This window comes from Phoenix dactylifera, chromosome 6 (genome assembly GCF_009389715.1).
Source record: "Phoenix dactylifera cultivar Barhee BC4 chromosome 6, palm_55x_up_171113_PBpolish2nd_filt_p, whole genome shotgun sequence".
Lineage (NCBI taxonomy): Eukaryota > Viridiplantae > Streptophyta > Magnoliopsida > Arecales > Arecaceae > Phoenix > Phoenix dactylifera.
Window position 1 is genome coordinate 1074804 of NC_052397.1, and position 13554 is coordinate 1088357.

The 13554-nt window shown below is 40.4% G+C and overlaps 1 protein-coding gene across 1 annotated transcript in view; it reads left to right on the forward strand.

The window, feature by feature from the left end:
- Positions 1 to 13554, forward strand: part of LOC103702060 (serine/threonine-protein kinase ATM) — an 82925-nt gene that overhangs the window by 4485 nt on the left and 64886 nt on the right. The window contains exons 8-10 of the mRNA XM_039127707.1: positions 3 to 101; positions 9092 to 9148; positions 9354 to 9435. Coding sequence (XP_038983635.1) covers positions 3 to 101; positions 9092 to 9148; positions 9354 to 9435 — 238 coding nt within the window. The remainder of the gene's footprint in view (positions 1 to 2; positions 102 to 9091; positions 9149 to 9353; positions 9436 to 13554) is intronic.

Sequence of the window (13554 nt, forward strand, 5' to 3'; positions counted from 1 at the left end):
AGGAATGGTGCCTTTTCTTTTCTTATCCATAACTATGGGATTCGTGTAGACAAGTCTCTCTTAATTTATTGGTTTGAAGGCACTCGTGAAAGTTTAAGAAGGTATTTTGATATTTGAAGGGATTTAATTAACTTTAGTGCATTGGTATTTTCACATTCATCATATTTGGCCTATTCTTTTGCTAGTGAGTTGTTAAAATTGACAAGGATTATTAACTGAAAGAAAACTCGCACACCTAGATGGTTTATATAATTACAAATTTAAGGAATATAAATATGAGATGGCAACAAAGGTGAATTATGCCGACGAAGCAACATTTTCTAAATATTAACCATTTCGAAAAGTATGAAATAGTGGGATACACCATTTACATGCTGCTGCAGATTCATCTGAATTCACTTATTGACAAGAATTACGAGATAATTGATCAAAGTTGTTATATGAAGAATGTGAGGCGTATGGATTTTAGACATAGTGTTTATCATGAAGTTGCTGAACTGCTTGTTGTGAGATTGGTGACTCTTTGGTTATGGTGTTTGCACATATGGAGTTGGCCTCAAGGCCTGATTAAATGCTCTTATTGGAATTAATTTGAAGCTTTGATAAGGCATCCAAGGCTTTTAATATTGTGGTAGTGGGTTCGAGCCTATGGTCGGATGCCAATTATTTAGTGGTTATATTCAAGTAGGGTGTACTTTCCTATGGTGAACTTCTCGCTTTGTTATTTCAATAGTTAACTTTCCTTTTTGTTATTTTAGTTAGAGTTATAATAAGATTGGGCGATGGCATATGGAAAGGGGAAAGAAAAGGAAAAGATTCTTATTATACTACTTATAAATACCCCTAGGGTTCCTACCTAGGGTGTTAATGGAGTCATTGAACTAGCGGCTAATTTCTTTGGAATTAATTCATTGTTTCTCTTTATTCTCTCTCTCCTTTCTTTTGGTTGATTCATGGTTTGTGAATGGGCGCATGAGAGCTGTATCCTTAGAATGGCCGTCTAAGGTAGGGATGCAAATGGGTCGGGTCGGACTGGGTCATGAGTGACCCCGACCCGACCCAGTTCCTTGTTTGGGTCCTAATTTTGGACTCTGACCTAGCCAATTACAAGATTGGGTTGGCTCGAGTCAGGTCCACGACTAAAGTTTTTGACCCAACAGATCATTTGAGTTGGGTCAGGTCGGGTCTCGATCCTAACCTAAAAATTCGGATCTGGATTGGATCACACATATGGAGTTCTAAAGTGAAAGAGTTAAATTTGGACAAATAGAAATCTTATTTTTATCATAAGATATGAATATCTTTTTGGAAGCACGTTATGACACATCTAGCATGATAATTTTTTTCCCACAAGGCTCAAAAAGCAATTGAAAAGTGTTCCAATAGTTGAACATTCTTTATGGATTATACGAATTATTATGTTTAAAGATATCTAATAGACTAAAATAGAGCATGGATAGAATGCCAAGTCAGTTGTAGCATCAATCTACAATCTAAACTTCCTATCTAAGAATATCACTTAGATATCTAGTTTGCTACAACATGACCGTAAAAGATGCGTTGTGAATTCAAATGCAAGTTCCTTCCTAAAAATTATCGCCAGACTAAGTTTCTTTAAGTTCTACAATCTTTGGCAGTGCAACATGACCGTAAAAGAGTACATAATGGAATTCGAACAACTTCTCATAACGTGCGACATCAAGGAGCTTGAAGGAAAAACTATAGCGTGATATCTTGGAGAATTGAAGTCTGAAATTGAGCTATTTGTGCAACTCAAACACTATTGGACGTCGAACGACGTGATACTATTGGCAACAAAAGTTGAGAAGCAGCAACTAAGAACAAGTAATTCACACTTTTCAAAATATAGAGATGGGGGTGTCGAATTGAGGGAGTTCCGTGTCAAGGACATTGGCATCCTCTAACCCAACTGCTCCCAACCACCTTTGAAGATGGACAAGGATACCGGCTCCAACCATTCGAATTCTTCAATCTCCAACCCTCAAAAGTGTTTCAAGTGCCACGAATTTAGGTATATTGCAACTAACTGCCTGAATTGCAAAATTATATTGGTAGAAGAATTTGGTGCAGAAGAAGAAGAAGAAGAGCAGTCGGTTAAGTGGGATGATGAAGGTGAAGAAGAGTTGGTGTTTGCCGCTCAAGGGGAAGCATTGGTGGTCCGAGCGAGGCCTCTACTTTTATCTCAAAGCTAGATTCTCCCCATCATCAACAACCAGGTGGCCAATGCTATGCAAATGCAAACCTACATCCATCACGTACAAAAGCCCAAGGGCACTAGGTTCCTCCACTTTAGGGACAGAGTAAACTAGTGTACATGTCCTTTCGACCCAACAACACCTTAGACTTCTTGGGAGCCATGTATGCTGTCTATAAAGCAAAACATTTGATGCATCTAGGGGAAGCAGAACTTGAAAATGCCAAGACCACCGCTAACAAAATATTGTAGAAGGGATTGCTAGGTGAAGATTTAAAAAATAGCCCTTCTTCTCTTTTTAATCTCCAGAAAAAGATTGAGCAAGAGTTGAAGCTTCTTTGGTGAGCATGAATGGATCATCTGAAGCACCAGATTTACATAGAAAGATACCAACGATATATTCTATGGATTGGAAAGGCTTCCTCTTGCAGGCTATCATGTCCCAATGACATTATCCAGCTCACCATGAAAAATTTTATGATTTGTTAACTAGTCTACAAGTCTGAACTCAATGAATTTAAGAGGTGGTCTAGAGATACAAGCCTTGCCAACATGGGCTTCGGAATAGAGAAAACAACATATTGTTACATTTTTGCTGCTACCCCCATTTCCCTTTAGATTCTGTTGTGCAGAAAGTTGTGGCAAAGTGTACAATCTTAGCTACGGTTGCAGATGATTTTTTTGATGAGCATGGTTCATTGAATGAACTACAACGCCTCATCGAAGCAACCCGAATGTAGGAGGACGAAGGCTTATTTGGGCATAGTAAAGTTATTTTTGATGCCCTTGATGACCATATATGTAATATTGTATTAAAGATTTTCAACCAACAAGGTCATTATAGAAAACACTTCAAGATATCTGGCGAGAAGTGTTCGATGTGTGGTTGAAGGAGTCCGACTGGAGTAGAAGCAGACATGCACCATCCATTGAAGAATACCTTCGAGTTGTCACGACCTCTGTAGCTGTACAAGCAATGTTTCACCTTGCATGTTGTCTTGCAAGTCCAAAGTGTCTATAGAACTCTCCAGGAACCCATTGTAGCAAAATTACCAAAATGCTTAATGCTCTCCACTTGCTTACCGAATGACATTTAAAGCTATGAGGGAGACGAGAAGGATGAGAAACTGAACATGGTTGTTGCGATATCAGTTGTCGATGATCAAAATCATCACATTGTGAATACCCTGAAGTATGCAGACCGAGCTAAACAGATCAAAATGCATGTTCATAAAAACATTGGGACAATTGATACTCTTGTTGTAGACTACCAAAATGATGATCGAAAATCTTCATGTTGAAGTTTGTTGTTTAAGAAAGGAACTAGCAGAGAAGGGGTCCTAGTTAACTATAAGATCTGCAGATGATGAGCTCTATGGTTGAATATTTGTAAGTTGTGAATCGGTGAAAAAGTTCAGGAGTACATTAATCTGCAGAGGGCACTCATCGAGAAACTCCACCCATTGTGGATGCCATCCATGATGGCTTGTGCCATGTCCACCATTGCCGCAAAGCATGTTGTCTATGGGTAGCCTATCATGTCGCAAGACCCCAAGCTGTACTTACTCTATCTCTCCACTCCATTTGACCTTACCATTGGTTTTATTGATCTTTCACCTACACTGGACCCAAGCCTCGTTTTCTCATCAAACTTGAGGACTATATCAACTTTCTGTGCTCGTCACCCAACCTCGATTCGTTTGTAGTGTGACCTGCCACTGGAACACCATGCAATATAACATTTGATCGCCCTTTCAAGGCTCTGAAGCATGCCAATGACAATGTCTACAAAATTGAATTTCTTGGAGACTATGGAGTATTTGCAACATTCAACTTTGCCAACCTATTGCCTTACTATGTAGACTAAGAAGACCAAGAAGATCAAGAATATCGAGAAGATCTAGACTCGATGGCGTGTCTTCTCCAACCGGGGAGTATGACGCCGAAGCGCCTAGGATGCACATATCATTGCATGGGTTGCAGGTCCTATTTGCACGTATCTAGGAACCCAACATGAGTTTTGTCTTGCTAGAAAGTTTTGATGTTAGTTAATTCTAGAAAGTTTGATTTTTCTGAACTTTCTTTTTGAGAACTTTTGATGTTATTAGGAAGTTAGTAGTTAGGGTTCTTTGAGTTAGAATAGAACTTGGAGTCCCGTGTTGGAAAGTTGAACAAAAGAGTTGCCTTGTGCTACTTATCTGTTGACGAAGGGGGTTTAATCCACTTTGTGGAATTTACCTGGACCAATACACGATATTCTTGTAGTATTTTTGGGATTAGTTCTTGTATTAGGAGGTCTGGGAGTAGTATTACTTACCAATCCCATTTTTTCTGCCTTTTCGTTGGGATTGGTTCTTGTTTGTATATCCTTATTCTATAGAATTGTGATCAATCAAATATTGCAAAGTCCCGGTATTTACTACCGTTAATAATTGGACAATAACGGAATTTCTGTCTATACCAGCACTATAATATCAGATTGGGGGGGAAGATCGGAATTAGAAATTGATAGAAAAGCAAGGATATGGGCCCGCGTGAGTAGGAAACAAAAAATATCTGTGGACCTTCCGCTCAAATTGTCCCATTTTGTTTGGACAAGGAGAGATATGAAATATTTGAATCAGATTGGATTTCATTACAATTTCGTAATATACCAATGAACCACAAAATATACAGACCCCAAAATCAATACTATAATTAAGCAATTGGGAAACGAAAACCAAGATTTGCTTTATCAGGTATCAAACGGGAACTGCGAGCAAATAGAACACCCTTCAGTAATATCAATACAGTCACATGAATCGTAAATGCATGAATGTGATGGACCAAAAAATCTGCGGTTCTGAATTAATTTTAGGATATAGGACTTTCCTATTAGAACAGGTTGTTCAAAAGGATCCCCTGTTCTTCCATCAAATATTCTGCTTTTTCCTGGATACTCGGGTTGATCGAAAAAGAGATATTAGTTAATATATGTTCTAAAGTCACAAATATCATAAAAAAAGGTGTCCCATTACAGAATTGAAATCGGAAATTGAATACATTATAGGACCCCGTCTCCCGTATCTTATCTTTCGCACGTAGGAGATCGAGACACAGCCTCAGGGCTATGGGGAAAGTAGATCGATTGCCCTAGATAGACAACTACATAGAGGGTCTCTACAAGTCTATAAAGAAGTTTCAAAAAATTTTTCGGTAGTAGTCTACGATAAATTGGATCGGATTTTGCAGTTTTTTCTTCTGCAGTACCTCGACGTGACATGAGCGTGAAAGAGGTTCAAGAATCAGTTTTCTTTTTATAAGGGCTAAAAACAAATCGCTTTTGCGAAATTTCAATTAGAAAATCTCAAAACTATGAACAGAGTCGCCGGTCAAACCGGATTTATAGCATCATTAAGGTAAATCAAAATGAAGATTGCAGGGTCTTTAGACACTTTACCGGCGGGAAACTGAAACATTCTGGAGCTACAAAGATAGTTATTAAATCGTTAGCACCACATAAAAACATTCTTCCTAGAGTAGCTGTTAATACGAATAACAGAAACTCACTTACCGCGTATCCAAACGAATAGATTGAAGAAGTCAAGTGGTTTGGTTGTTGTGCGCGCCGGATCACCTTATGAGAGAATCAATGAGAGTAGCGGATAGGTAGGCGGCTCAGAAAAGGCATTTCCCAAGCTTTTTGGGTGCTCCAACTGATGGTTCTCCCCACCTCTTTCTTTGAAGCAGAAAGGCAAAGAGCTGTTCGCGGTTCCAACATTATTTGATTCCAAATTCAGAGCAATTCCTATTGTACCCTCTTCAAATTCTACTACGTGTGGTACCAATGGACATACCTTAACCAGTCCTTCATCCAATTATAGAATAAAGTCCAGAAGCTCGTAACATTGGTCCTGATAAACCCCAATTTATTGCTTCCTCTCCACCAATAATGCCCACTCTTTCAACTCGTTCCAAAAAAATGGGATTCCGTGTAATAAGTTTTTGATATTCAACAACTCCAGTTAAAGAATAATCGCAGAAATCCAAACATTTATCTATCCAGATAATTCAAATCGAAGCAATTTGATGTCTGACTCGGGCCTATATGACATGACCGATCGATAGAAATACTCCAACATTCGACACCAGTGCCTCTGATAAGAGAAAATAGGTCCACATGATCAACCGAAAAGGCTTTCTATGGCCATTCTCTGCCTGAGCAAATGATGCTTTCAGGAAGGACGAATGCCCTTGTTGACGATCCTTTACTCCGACAGCATCTAATATTAAGAATAATAAGATTATTTAATTATTTGGCAACTCTATAGATTTATTGGATCGGTTACTGAGAGTTCTCTTGTAGGTTTTATCCTTCTCTCTATTCTCCATCTCGTCCCTTTTGGTGGATTTCGAGGGTCTGCGAGTATGCTTATGAGAACTGTATCCTTGGAGTGGCGAGCCGAGGTGGTGTTTTCGATCTTGAAAGAGAGAGATGCGCTTTTGCTCCTCTTCGAACTACCATCCGTCCGTTCTAACATCTTGTATCGTACATGCTGTAGTAGGGGGTTTCTACCCTGCGTTGACATATCCTTCTTCCTTCGAGTTTTCAGCCCAAGTTGAGCACTCCCTGACATCAAAAAGTAGGTAGCAAGATGAAGAAAGATGATATAGAAGGATCAAAATTATAAATTCTACTACGATTTGGATCATTCGGGTCTGGTCAGGTCCATATATAACTCGGTCCCAATCCAAAAAATTTGGATCCTGGTCGAGTCTAGGTTGGGTTCAGGTCGGGTCTGGGTCAGGTCCATGTTGGATCCCTGTACTTATCATTCCCAATGCCTGATTTCTTTTGCAATGAGTGAAAATTACAGAAAGTAGGTTTTGCAAGACTATACAAGTGAAAGTGCCTAAGCATCAAGGATTGATGTCATTACTAACTAACCTAATAATGATAGGCTCAACCTTGTTAGCTACGAGAAAAATTTTCTGTTCATGTATGTAATATTTTTTTTTTAAGTAGAAAAGAGTTGTATTCAAGGTATGCTGAATCGACCGGAACATGTCGGTTTAGTCCGTACCGAACTGGTGCCAACAGGCACCGGTACGGTACGACATATAAAATCGGTTCCGACCCAAAAGGGGTCGGAACCGATCGGGGAAGAAGAAGAATATGAAAGAAGAGGAAGAAAGAGGAAGAAAGAAGAGGAAGAAGAAGAGAGAGGAGAAGAAGAAGAAGAGGAAGAAGAGAAAGAGGAGACTTACCGGTACCAGGCCTCGTCAGGGTGATCCTCGTCGGGGCTTGCTCGCAGGAGAAGAGAGGAGGAGAGAGCATCCTCGTCGGGGTGATCCTCGTTGGGGCTTGCTCGCGGGAGAAGAGCGGAGGAGAGAGCATCCTCGTCGGGGCTTGCTTGCGGGAGGAGTGGAGGAGAGAAGAGAAGACACTAGAAGGCTTAGGAAGAAGGAATCGGGCTCGCGAGGGAAACGGCGCGTGAAAACGCGTGCGGTTTCTGGTTTTAAGTGGGGAAACAGAGGAAAATGAGGCTCGCGTTTTGCCTGTGTGGAGTTGTGCGCTCTCGTGCGGTGTGTCCCCGAACCGGATCGGTACGACCTGGATCGGTTTGGTACGATACCGGTACTGGTGCCTACCGGTACATTGGCACGGCCGGTATCGCAGATCTTGGTTGCATCAATGCTAATCCTTTTTATTTAGCAGTGATACCCTCTGAATTTGTTAGAATGCATCTACTACTATTTTTTCTAAATATACTACTAGAAAAGCATACATGGGCCAAGATGAGGAATATAGTTTTGATAATGAGACATGGCAAAGTTCAACAGTTGCAAAGGACTCATCATGAACTCATCTTCTTCCACACGAAAAAATTATACTCTATTTTACCTTCATTAGTCTGAACTTTCTTCTTAGGAGAATAGTGTTCCCATTTAATGCAACCAGCCTAAGCCTTAATGTAAAATTTATGCCATTCAATGGTACACAAATAGTCTCTTCCATTCCTCTCATCCTCAAACACAAGAAGAGATTAAAGGAATAGAGAGTTAAAGACCCCTTAAGCATCCCTGTGGGCTCTAATGGTGTACTGGGGTGGATCGGGTCGAGTCGGGTCATAGGGTAGGTATCCCAAAATTGCCCCAAAAATCAAACGGAAAGTTGGATCAGGTCAGAATTTACTAAACTTAGACCCCACCTGAAAAATGGAACGAGTCCAATTTTAGAGCTTGACCCTGCCCCATGGGTCCTTCAAATCGGGTTGGATCGGGTCTAAGCGGGTCGGGCAGGGCCGGGTCGGGTCACGGGTCCACCCGACCCATTTGCAGCCTTACTTTCAATTTTCTTGTCAATAACTTTTGATTTTATTTTAAAATTCTCTTTGAAGCACATTTGATCTGTTCAAGGAGTTTCACTACAATGTTTTGTTTTTGTTATTCTTGCAGCTCCAATATATGGCACGGCCATTACAAATGCGACTTTACCATTTTATGAAGTATATATGCTATTTGTGCTTCCTTGCATATGGCCGTGGAACAAGGCATTATGTATATTATGTTTATACATTAAGTGCTATATTCAGTCAAATGATAATCAAATGCGCAAAAACTGAAACATATGGACATGCAAAATGTCTTCAATGATAAACTTTCAGATGGCTTTGTGATTAAGAAAAGTCAGTTTCTGAACATTATGATAACATGATTGACTCTTCAAGCTGCTTTTTTAATTTTAATTATATTCGTACTTCTCTGCATATCTTGCAGCTGAGCATGAGGATTGATTTCAAGTTCTCCATATATACAAAGATTCTGTAATCAGGAAAAAAATTCATTTTATAAAGCTACAACCATGAGTTATTTCTTTCTTTCTTTTCTTTTCAGGATTTTGAATAGCTCAAGTGCTTTGCATTCGTACGATGCTCTTCTTTGGCTTTTGCGGTATGATGTTTAATCTTGTTAAGGCGTATTGCATTTCAATGCTGCCTACTGAATAATGGTGATATTTTCCGGATGTTGCTGTATTTGAACCACATGTTCCGTCTTTTTCTTCTTGATTGTGTTAGTATTATTTGCACTCTAATTATTCGGTTTGATGGTTAAACCATATATCTCTTAAACTTATTTTTTCCATACAATTTTGAAGGGCATTACAAGAATTGTCTCATATGCTTCCACTTTGCCCTCCGAAGGAGCCTTCAGATTGTTCATCTTTCACTTCAAATGAGGTACTCCTCCCTGTGACAAATTCTAAGTTATCAATCTTAGTCTATGTAAGGCCATTTATATGCATCATTCTATATGCATACTTGCTTTTCCTTTTTATTCTGCAATAGAAAGCACTAAATATTTGGATTTCTTATATATTATTATAATATATAATATAATGGTGGTTGAAGTGAGTAGGTTGGGGAATTGTCTTGGCGACTGCTGATATATGTCAATACAAGGGTCAGTGAGGAAGGTTTCTAAATTTCACCAGGAGGCTTTTTGGTATTGGCTACAATTGATCATGGACTAGATTAGTTTTAAAGTTGTGGTCATAACTAATGAGTCAAAATTTTTGTCCTTGCAAGAAGTTGATGTTCTTTTTTTTTGCTATTTTTTGTTTTTCAAAAATAAAAAAATCCTCTATATTAGTCTCATATTTTGCAAGTTCTTGAAGATTTGGAAGTATTATAAAGTTGCATTTTGAAGCAATTTAAAGCAAAAGTAAATTATCAACTCAGTATTATAGAGCTCCTATATGTTAGATATTTAAATTGTAATTTAGATTGCCATCAATCAACAAAGTGGTATATTACATTTTAAATTTCATTTTAGCATTTTATTTTTTAGAAAATTATTTTCATTTTTTAAGGCCACATCATTGAAATAGTGCACTTAGAGATTTAAAAAAAATTAATCACTCAATAATGATTTCTAATTTATGTGATCGTTTTGATTTTTATTTATTTCTTTTAATATCTTCCATGGTTCACCATATCGACCCGTACTGAGTGTACCTTACCATGTTAGTAAGGTTCCGAGGTTTGGTATGATTTTAGGGGTAGAATCTTCTTGTATCGGTGCAACCTACCGGTTTGTCCAGTTTTTTATTGTATAGACTTGTACCGCCACCTAGCATACTAGTAAAGTATCAGTAAGGTGTCAAGATTCGGTGCAACATGGTGGTTGAATTGACTTGTACTTGGTGGAACTGTCTGGTTTTGTGTTGTACCTATCCGCACCACCTAGTTTTAGGCGGTTCCATGATTGGGTGTAAAAAAGTCTTCCAGCATTATGTCTGTACGAGAGTTGCACCGTACCGTACTAGCTATCCCACATGGTATTGATAAGGTATTGGTACAGTACTTAGTATCCGATACCGGTACAACAAACCTTAATTTTTTTATTTTTGAGTAATATGTTTTGGATTTTATTGTAATTGTCAATTGAAATGATGAAATCTAGAGTCGTAATCGATGGAATTTTTGAAATCAAAAACTCGTAAGGTATGATCAAATCCAATGCAAGTTTATGATCCTTGATGAGAAAGTTGGTGCAAGTAGTGATGTAGGAACAGGGCTAGTATTGCAAGGCAAGGTTTGTAGTATCGGTACCGGTACTCGACCGGTACAATGGTGGTACATTCCATTTCTTGATACCGATACTTGGTATAGGGGCATACCAAGTATTTGTTCACTATTAGCAAGAGTCTATATGCTCAGTATGGGCCGATATGTACAAACCATTAGCCCCATGAACTGAGGTGAAGGGGAATGCAATTGGCGGTGGATCGAGTGCCGACCTCCGTCGGCCTTCGCCACCGTCCACCGATCTCTCTCCCTCTCTCTCTCCCCCCCTCTTTTCTCTCTCTTTTCCTCTTTCCCATGGTCTGCGTCGCCCTCCCCTCTATCGGTACAGGCCTGACACGGCACGATGCGAGCCTGTACCAACTCTTGCCACCGGAAATCCGGTACGGTGCCCATTATCGGTTCCACTGACCTTGGTCTAAACCTGGTTCCCTTTGGTGGATTGATGGTTCCAAGCCTGGATGTAAGGGGTTGAGAGTTGGTACTGGGTTGACATCTAGTCTAATTGTAAAAGCATGCCTAGTAATGAATTCAATCCAAATCTAGTATTTTTGAATGCTTGGCTGCCTTTGTTTTGTATGCCACAACCTAACTTGATTGCAGTAAGAAGTGGAAAGTAGCTAATTTTTGGATTAATTGTTTCAACCAAAACAGAAACGCTTGGTGGAGGAATCATAAAGCCGATCCCAAAATAATCGAGACATGGCTTGATGTTTACGGTTATACGTAGAATATGTCTAAGTGCAGTTAAGATGAAAATACATAGATGGAATCACAATTGAAGAGTTTTTCGTTGTTGTAAAGTCCATACAACTGTTGCTAATGGGGGCAAAAAGGAGGGGTTTGCTGGTCGGATCATAGGCCCCCGAAGTTTTGAAATGCTTCTTTTTGTCCTCTAATCTGACCTCTTCTCTTTGATTACCATAGCCTTCTTTCCCCCTTTCCTTGTTTGAGTGGACATAGCTCCCGCTTCCACTTCTAAATGTGGACCCCATGCTAGTCCAAGTTGGAATTGTACTTATTTTGTTGCTTGAATAGCACATGAGAGTATTTGTCTACTCATTATTGAGGTTTAAGTTTGCTAGTAGAGGGACATGTTGTGTAGCATGAGTTGGGATTTATAGATGGATAGATATTCTTTCTTGAGAAAAAGATTGGACAAGGTTTGGAACTTTGGATATTCTTTATTGAATTGTTTTTGCAACTCACATTTTCAGGATAGTAGCTATGGTCTGCTGAACCGGTCGGAACCGACCGGTTCAGCCTGTATCGTACCGGTACCGACCTCCACTGGTATGGTACAGCGGTGGATTTCGGTTCCGACCCCAAAGAGGTCAAAACTGAACGATTCCTTGCCCGTACCGGTGCAAATTGCACCGGTACTCGTGGGGAAGAAGGGGGAAGAGAGGAGAAGAGAAGAGGAGAGAGGGGAAGAAGACCTCTCGCGCTCCTGGGCCTTTTTCTTCCTCCCGAGCACCTCGCAGGGAAGAAGACCTCCCTTGTTCGCAGGAGAAGGGGGGAAAGAGAGGAGAAGAGAGGAGAGAGGGAAGAAGAGAGGAGGAGCTCGGGAAGAAGAAGAGAAGGAAAAAAAAAAGAAAAGAAAAAGAGAGAGAGAGAGGCCGCGGGGAGCGGGCACGGGCGCGAGTGGGGAAACGCGTCCCCCGACTCATGCCTGCGCGCGTTCCACGCGGTGGGAATCGCGGTCCGCGCGCAAGGAACTATGCGCGAGGCAGCGAGCCCACTCGCTGCCCCGCGTGAGCGCTTTTAATGCGGCAAAGTGGCATTAAATGCCACTCTGTAGCATAACGCGTCCGTGCGCGCATCTGTGCTTTTCTTCTTTCTTCTTTTTTTTTTAGAATCGGTTTCGTACGGGTTCCAACCGGTATCGGTCTTCACCGTTATGTCGGTTCGGTCGGTTCTGCGTACTTTGATAGTAGCAGATAATTGTAATTCCTTAAGTTTGGCTACATTTGCCTTGTTTTATTCATTTGGTACCTTAGATTTTTACTCTATTCTAGTTTTTTGAATTCATTGACCTGGCAAACCCATTTTTGTGGCAAGCTCATGGGCCTCTGGTGCAGTTATTGGGTTGATCACTCGATTGTTAGTCAGCCACAATTATCAGAGAAAAACACTAATATCTAATTGCTCGTTGTCCCGTTTTCAACCCCATCTCTACCTTTGTGGCTTATGGCTCTCCCTCGTTCATGGCTTGCAATCCTTCTCTCCCTTGATCCATGGTGCCAATGTCTGGTAGCTGATGATTGGCAGTCAATTTTGGCGAAATGTCCATCTTATTGTGTTCCCTCTTCTTTCCACCATCTGCAACCCTAGGCCCTCTTCCTTGGCTACTGGCAATGCAAAGATGGTTTGGCGAGGATTCCTTCACTATAACGGCAGCAAAACCATATTTGAGAGATTATGGATGGTGTATCTTGATGCTATTCATGGCAATGGCGACTACAATTATTGAATTTGCTAGTGGAGTGATTGTTGGATGGGTACTCTAGGGCAAGGTAGAGGTGGATTATTGAGGTTGCTTTCCCCCTTGGTATTTTTTTAAAACCTTTTTGCTTGTTGACCCTTGTGGGTGCTACCATTTGACTTGGGCAGTTTAGATAGTTGAATCACTTGGGTCGATGGGCCATATGAGTTTTTCTCAAAGCTAGGTTTTGAGACCAACAGAACCTAGTTAGCCAGGTTAGTGACGAGTTGATGGGTCGACCCACCAAGGTCGACTAGGTCCCAGAACACTTCTTTATTTATTTATAG